General features: G+C 29.7%; 1 protein-coding gene across 2 annotated transcripts; it reads left to right on the plus strand.

The window, feature by feature from the left end:
• The first annotated feature begins 2,612 nt into the window (after nt 1-2,612).
• Nucleotides 2,613-6,488, plus strand: icln (chloride nucleotide-sensitive channel icln). 2 transcript variants are annotated; one of them, XM_013322971.1, is made up of 6 exons: nt 2,613-2,897; nt 3,292-3,432; nt 4,096-4,182; nt 4,961-5,094; nt 5,419-5,526; nt 6,131-6,488. In XM_013322971.1, exons 1-6 carry the CDS (start codon nt 2,776-2,778, stop codon nt 6,160-6,162), a joined length of 624 nt encoding a protein of 207 aa, XP_013178425.1. In that variant the 5' UTR covers nt 2,613-2,775; the 3' UTR covers nt 6,163-6,488. The 2 variants fall into 2 exon arrangements, with proteins under 2 accessions (XP_013178425.1, XP_013178426.1); XM_013322972.1 differs by having other exon boundaries at nt 2,615-2,897; nt 5,428-5,526.
• The last annotated feature ends 2,112 nt before the right edge of the window (nt 6,489-8,600 follow it).

Raw genomic sequence — 8,600 nt, forward strand, 5'->3', positions numbered from 1 at the left:
TGAATAGAATTTTTCAAATCGGCTCAATTGGGAAGCTACACTCTTCTAAGGGACATGGGCTATATTTATTACTTTTTTTTCATTTCGCGCGGACGAAGTCAGCAGTAAATAATAATATCTAAGAATAATTAATATTACTGTTATCCTTTTCTGTTTTTTTCCTTTTCATGAGTAATTTTAAAGTTTTTATTTTATTACAGTTATAGCGTCGTAGTTTTCACCTATACATTTACAAAAAATATGAAAAAACACCAGATAAAAAATGTGTCTGTAAAGATTTTTCGGCAGTGGAAACTCACGGTTAATTTAGAAAGCAAAAGTTTCACAAATATTGTCACTTTTCTGATGTTTGTAATCTGCCGTCTTTAAAAACACATAGACTTGAACCGTTGAGCTGCTCACCAACTAAATTGACAGCTCAACGCGATGTACTCATATCGTTTTCAATTGACGTAGAGTTATCTATATCCATGGTTATATTACTCTGGTGGATGCAAAGGAGTCAACTGAAAACCAGCGAAATGACTGTTTAGGCTGTCCCTGCATACGCTGAGCTGAAACTTGTAGCCACATTTTTTTTGTTATAAATCAGTGTATATATGAATTTTTCTCTTTTTTTCTGTGTGGTAATAAATGTTTCGATGAGACGCGAGCTGCCTGATGACTCACAGATCGCAGCTCGAAACAAAAATCATAACTCTATGCAAGTTCAAATTGAGCTGAATTGCGAACCGGTTCACTGATCTGTAGCTCATCAATTTTTAGTTGAGTTACAATGACTATTTCTTTAGTACTATCTCTCAGTAAAAGCACCATGCAGTAATCAAATATAACCACATGCAACATGTTATTTTTTATCTGTACACAAATATTGATAAGTAAATAGTCAACGCGTGTCACGGTATTGCAACATGGCGGTTATTGACGTATAGTGTTGCCAGATTTAGTAAGAAATGTCCTTATATTTTGGGAATATGTAGTTTCTCCGCTTTAAGCACTGTTTAATGTGTTATTGCTCACATGATGTTTTTTTTAAAACATTTTGGGATATACAGATTTTGAATATTGCCTATATTTTCTAATGTTGGTAACGTTGTAATTGATCCTAAGGATAACAACATGACACAAACTTTATATTATTACATTATGAAAGCTATGATTTTTTTTGAGCCAATAAAATTACTTTTATTTTTTTTTTATTAAAAATACGATTGAATTAACTAATTCTGGTTGAGAATGACGTATATATGAACGTAATAAAAACTTGATCTGTTTAAATTCGAAAACTTGAAAGTTAACGAAGCAAATATTTTAAGCATTTGTTAAAACCTTTTAAAACAATTGCTAGATGTCGCTGTTATAGTGAATTGAGTATCGGATAGATGGCGCTTTTTCACAAAACCATATGCTGCTGTATAAGTTGATAGTTGAAATTATTAATAACGTAATTTTTCTTAACAGTTTAGAAAAATATACTGAAATATATAAAAAGATTTGTTTTATGTTTCATATAAAAATCAGTTTAAATTTTTGTGGCGGCAAGTTCTATAGATTTATTTTATTTTGCATATCTCTCCAAATTATTATAGATAGTTCTTGTATGAGTAATAATGAAAATTCATGTTAAAAAAAATCTTCATTTTTTTCTACATCCCCTCTTCTGTCCATTTTAAAGTAGATAATGTATCAACATCTCGTTGCAGATATCTATGAGCAGAGGTCAGTTCACAATTTTGTATTATTTGTTCGTTTACAATCTTTTAATAGAGAAACAACTACAAGCACACTGGATATAATACAATATTCATAAAAAGAAAAAGATTTCTTTCTTGCCAAGATAGTCTTAATAACTACTTCACAGTTTAATGTTTTTAAATCTATAAAAGGATGGTTTTAACTATATATTTAAAATTTAGACCTCATTCAATTGTTATGGATGGATGGTTTCAATCAGATTTTAGATGTTACTTATAATTTCATAAGTAGAACATTTACTAAAAAGTTAATCATACTTAGTAAATTCGTAGATCATGTTGATAGTTAAGACATTAAAATATTTTTCGTGCCTACAAGTTGATAAAGCCTTTTGCACTAAAGTATGATTTATGAATGAATAAATATTTTCTTTAAAAGCTTTTCTAACTTTATGAAATGATTTAAATTCTCAAAAGTACCGGTGAATGAGTGCATTTGAAACCTTGCTTAAAAGTTTGTCTTTTAAGATACTATGACGTAATTTTACTGGAATTTCTTATAAAATACAATTTATAATTCATGAAGTAATCTCCTTATCAATTTTTAATGAAATGAAATTATTTACTTACCCAAATATACCGGCACAAAAGTTGTTTAATTTTTTTTTACAAATTTTCAGTTCAATGACATGACATTGACATTTGCGTTTAGTTACTTGCAATTTGACATAGTATAAAGTTGATACAATATTCATACTGAGTAAATTGAGAAAGTAAAATTATCTAATATTATGAAATTCCGTAAAGACAATTTTTTTTTAAATTTTAAAATTTAGAAATATACTTTATTGAAAATTTTGGAGCAATCCTAACTCAAACGCAGAAGTGCATTATTTACTCTGTGTTCCATCGATCAAAGAATTAAAAAGTCGAAAAGTAATGAACAAAACGTGTTTCAGGCGAATTTATTTTGTTTGTTCTTTTACCTTTAACCAGTGCTATTAATATATAAATACCCGACTAATTAATATCTGTAAGCCGCTTATTCTGAAAGTATTGTTTAGAAAGTAAATTTCTCAAAATGGTAGTAGTTTCGCCTTCATTTTCGGAACCGGTGGAGGGTATTATTATGCAAAGTCCTTCCACAAAATTGCTTGTAAACGATCAAGAATTAGGAACTGCAACTTTATATATCACCCAACAGTAAGTTAATTATAAATAGAGCTCTTTGACTACTTTCTACATTATATAAACCAATAAATTTAGGCTCTAGGCCGTCGCAATAGAATTGACATAAATAAAAGTTATATACGCGCAAGTAAACACATCCCTCTTGTGTCTGTTGGGTAAAAATATTATTTTTCATGCTTAATACACCTACATACGACCTGTATAACATATCAGCAAAACATTCGAACCTGGATAAGCCAGAAAACTATATTAGTCTTTGTCTAGTTCCAAAGGACTTTCATAAAAAAAAAAAATCTTTGGATTAGAGATGTCCCTTAAACTCTTGCTTATCCTGGTTCAACTAAATATTCATTGTTTTATTATTTTAAAGTATATTTTACTAAGATTTTGATAATTTTTGTTTTAGCAATGTTGTATGGGGAGGGGGTGTTGGTAATAATGGAGGTCCATCCCCAACAATCTCCTTATTGTACCCCAACATCTCACTGCATGCTATACAGAGGGAACCTTCCGCAGCATTGTATATGGTGCTTAATTATGAACTCAGGTGAGGTTTATAATTATTTTAATTGGAAATTCTTTCTACATAGATACTGAGAATTTTTTGACATGTTAATTAATGTAGAAAATTTAGTTAAAATAGCAATTTAGACATTTTTGGGTTAATCTTCTGCATGTTTTATTTATATAATAATTAAAATAACAAAATATTTGTTTTGTATAATGTTGTATGTGAAAAGTCCTAAAAGGTTTCATTCTGTAGATTAACTAAATTGAAAAAAAATTCAAAGTAAAAATATCTGACATTTTTTTTTAAATAATTTTTGAGGAGTGTGTAATAAATTATAGTGAATCTATCAACTATTATGTTGGTTAAAAAAGGTTAGATCAAACCAAGAATTGTTCGGGGGATGCTAAAATATTGATGATTTAAACTGATATATAAACACGGCTAAACACTGACGTATATCAGTGGCGGCACCAACTAGTTTTGAGCCTATCGGGGGCCATTCATCAGGATGAGTGGTAAATATAAAATAAAACCAGTCCCACTCATCCTGATGAAGGGCCCCCGATGGGCTCAAAACTAGTTGGTGCCGCCACCGGACGAATATACGTCAGTGTTTAGCCATGTTTATATAAGTTTAGTATAATGTCTCACAAAAGTTTGAATAATTTAATATGGATGATTTGTTAATATTATTTCTAGATTACCCGAGTTGACTACACAATCTGGTGATGCTGGTGATGATGATGATGACTTTGATGTTGATGATCAACCTATCACACAGTTACGGTAAGGATTGTATAAAGTATTCAGTGCAACCACAAACTATGATATTAACATTGTTGTTCATGACTTAATACAGTATAGTATTATTCATCTCGCTACTGACTGACTGGCCCACTAAACCTCTTCTTTGTTTTGGTGTTGCGGATGTCCATGGGTGTCGGTTCAAATAATTTTAGGCGATTCATTGCTTGTTTGCCTTCTCCTATAAAAAAAAAACCTTAAAATTTTGTTCCGCTCAGCAGTTCGTATAGATTCTTGTATGTATAAGTATGTATATTATTATATACATGCTTTTAATTGTGTTTCACAAGTCGTTTAAATACCTACTCATTATATACTGATTTTATATAATAGCTTATTGTTTGTAATTTACTCTATTTTCATACTCTTTTGTTCTATTTTTTATTGTTTATGCACCAATACTTTATACTTGTTGTGTTTGTTTGTAAGTGAAATTACATGTTTCCTGAAACCTCTTGTTGAATAGTGCCTAAAATGTATATAAGTACACATGTACTTTTGTTGACCAAATAAATAAATGAATTCTTAGGTGCCAAGATCTTTGAATAATACCGTTATGGATTTTTGTTTTTATTTTAATTTATTTTGTGTGTTAATATTGTTTTCAAGTGAATTGAATATTTTAAACTAGACAGAGTCGTATTCTAGTTTTGATGTCTCACTCAATTATTAATTAGTGACTAAACAACATTTAGTATATGACATGCTAAGTACTAAAGACTAAAGGAGAAAGTATTTTTAAACGTGTCTTGTATTCCAGGTTCATTCCACAAGATGAAGGTGACCTTCAGCAGATGTATTCGGCAATGAGTCAGGGTCAGTCTCTACATCCTGATCCTACAGATGAGGTGGATGATGATGACCCATACCTTGACGGAGAGGATTTCAATGAAGGTACTTGTGACTATTAATGAAACATACAAAGCTATTTTGATTCATTATTTTAGTGTTGGACTTAATAATAAATTCATATAATGGCAATTCTGCTATTTCTCTTTATCTTACTGATGAGATGTATGGATGGATGGATGTTTGTTATTAGGTATCTCCAAACAGCTAAAAGGATTTCATAGAAATTTGGCATAGATGTAGTACATAGTCTCGAAGAACAGGTGGTTAAAAGCTAGTATGGGTTATATTATGTGACAAAAATATTGTATAGTTTACAAATTTTAACGACAAATGTATTTTCTGTGTTTATAAATATAAAAAAAAAAGAAATCATAGGTGATGAAGAGTTTGAGGATGCAGAAGAGAGCGAGGAAGCACCAGCTGAACGTCTGAGACAACTTCGCCTTGAGAACTCTAATGGAGTACATTACCAAGGTAAAATTAACATTATAAAAATATTATTCAAGTTAAGAATTTTTTTTCTCCGATATAACAAAGCAACCGCTGCACTTAGACATCTGCAAAGGAATATGTGTAGTCTAATTTTAATTGATAGAGAAAGGGATTCGGGGAAAGAGAATTTTTCCCCTTTCTATGTGACCTCTCTGTCAAATCTAGTTCCCATCTTTACTTAATAAGAAAAAGGGAAGGAATGAATTAGGCCTCCGGTAAATTAGCCCGTAAGTTTATTTGATTTTTGTGGCAGGCAAATGAAACTGTTTAGTAATAGTGACAGAGACTTGTTTATAAAGATGACTTACTTTAAAATAAAAGGATGGATAGAGTATGATATTTCCTTTTCCTAAACCCCACTACCTCTACCCTATCAAATTCACTTTCCCTATCAATTTTTATAAGTGGAGAGGGAATAGGACTAGAATTGTCATCAGATGTATAATTGTATTATAGCAATATCAAACCGTAGGTTTCTGAGACCAACATCCTCTTTTAAAATATACCTTTGCCATGTTTATAATATGTTTTATATAGGAATTTTGATCTTAGAAACCCACAGTAAGAAAATAATTATTACTTTCAGACTGTGAAGACACTGAGATTGGGGAGGAATAATTCCAGTACTTTAACGTTTATTTTGTGTAATGAGTTATACATATTGATATATGTTAACTATACATATATGGTACAATTGTCAGATATATAACGTACTAAAATTATAGAAGTGTTTCATTTTTCGATTTTTTTTTAATAAGTAATGATTTTTATTATTCGATTTTGATAATTTGCTTCATAAGAAACTATGAAATGTGGATATGAGTCCAAGGGACCGCGATTATTTCTCACTAATGAAGGTTGTATATGACCAATGTGTCAATAGCCTAATGGTTAATGATACGGATTTCCGATCACGAGGTCGGGGGTTCGAATCCCGCCATTCGACTATTATCGTAAACCATATCCTAGCACAAGCATAGAGCTTAGTTGGAATGGTAAAAGAAATATTAGTAAATTTAAAAAAATCTACTAATATTTTATATAAAAAGACTCGATTTAGTAACGTCTAGATTTCAATTCTCGAATTTAATTTATCTCTTATAGTTTCTTGTCTATTTTGTGGACAGACAGACATTTTATATATTAAATTTAGTTTTCTTTTGTATTTGATTGTGAATTTAATTTGATTTTGTTGAGACATGTTTTTAATTTCTTTTAATTATAAATGTGAAATTCCACTGGTATGTTTTATACAAATGATTTGCCAGTGGAAATAGACTTTAAATTAGGCGTATTTTTTCTCAATTCAATTTATAAATGTGCTGTAGTTTTATAGATCTTTGCTGATTCAGCTTAAATTTATTAATACTAAAAATTATCAAAAAAAAATTAAAAGTCTGAAAATTAACATTTAAAAACGAAAGCTAGAGATGTAAATGAAAATAAATATAAAGTTATATACTTTATTTAGTAAATATATCTAATGAAATTGATTCAAATTATAAATCCATATTTCGGATGAATTGAGATTAAAATAAGAACACCATTTTGTCAATTTGACAGTTATAGATAGAGACAGTACTATTGAAACAATAATGAGTGTGAGCGAGACAGTCGACTAATAGAATTTTCTAGGTTATAGTTCGTTTTTTTTTTATTATAAAATATTTGCTTGAAATATTCCATGTATTTCCTGCCAAGAGCACAGATTACAAAGACAGCGCACACGCTATGTTTATGTGTATTTTGTAAGTCGTAGAGCGATGTCGCTTTGATATTAAGTACGTACAACCAGTAATTGTTATTCAGTAATAAAATATTGTATAAACACTTTTGTTTCTTTTCTATAACCCTTTTTGTTATAAGCATGCTTTGATTATTAATGACAGGACTTGTTAACGCACGATTTCCTTTTATAAAAAACAAATAGGTTCTACTTTTAAATTTTAGAATTATAAATCGACAAAGCTGTCTAAACTGGCATGTCAATCTAAATTTATGAGCTCACTAGCGCCCTCCTATCAACGTCCAAAAGTGTCAAATCTTTGTACTGTGGTGTGTTATATATTTTGCGAGAACCAACTGCGATATCTTCTCCGCGTAGTGGCTAAGACGCTTTGCCTAGTCCATTGCTTTATAGTCAAAGGTCCCTACGGTAGGAACAATTTCAAGAAATGAAGGAAAGAAGGATAAGGGCGGAAAGAGAAATAATAGTCAAATATAATCTACCGCTTTTATTAGGAAAACACAATACATTATAATTCATTTTATATTAACAATTAAGAAACATAGCGTCGCCAGAAAGAGAACGTACATTTGTACTTTTATAATCATGCACGAAAAAATTCTATATATAAAATAAAAAAAACAGATATTTTCTTGTCCAACGAAGTCGATCTATAATCTAGATTGTCTATGCTCCCGAATTTTGCAATTTGCAGCCATTCTCCGTCCGCGCTTTCAACTTAAAATTATTTTTTATTTATTTATTCTAGCAACCTCAGTTTTATTTATATTTTATATTTATAGCTACTAAAGTAGCCGGAAAGATACTATTGTACAGTTAGTAATCACATCGATTCCTTTAAGCGTTTTTAAACCGCTCGTTAGAATTTTCTGGCGTTTTAAAAACGCTCAGAAAACGCAACACTTTAACATCAAATTTTATGTAAATAAAACATTATTATGAACAGAATTAAACTATTTGTACTTCTTTTTTTATTATTCTATTGCATTTTTAACACCAAAAAAACAAACAATAAAATAAAAGGGAAAAAACATAGGTTCATTTTTTAATGTTAAGGCACCTTTGACTTTAAATGAGGGTATATTGTGAAAAATAATAAAATCTAGATTTTTTTAACATTATAGATCTTATTAGCATCGATTAGACTAAAATATAAAAATCTTTATATATAATGTTTTATTTACATAAAACTTAATATAATTAACAAAATGCCGTCAAAAATCCATAACATATCGAAATCGAGTGATTACTTTTCAAAGTTATTCGAAGTTTGTATTAACAATTGTAGTTTTTTAAAATACCCTCAAAA

This window comes from Papilio xuthus, unplaced genomic scaffold (assembly GCF_000836235.2).
Source record: "Papilio xuthus unplaced genomic scaffold, Pxut_1.1 DF825783.1, whole genome shotgun sequence".
Lineage (NCBI taxonomy): Eukaryota > Metazoa > Arthropoda > Insecta > Lepidoptera > Papilionidae > Papilio > Papilio xuthus.

Coding starts and splice junctions, on each gene's coding strand:
- icln (XM_013322971.1), top strand. CDS start 2,776: ATGGTAGTAGTTTCGCCTTCATTTTCGGAACCGGTGGAGGGTATTATT. Junction 2,898..3,291: donor ACTTTATATATCACCCAACA/GTAAGTTAATTA, acceptor TTTTTGTTTTAG/CAATGTTGTATGGGGAGGGG. Junction 5,095..5,418: donor CGGAGAGGATTTCAATGAAG/GTACTTGTGACT, acceptor TAAAAAAAAAAG/AAATCATAGGTGATGAAGAG.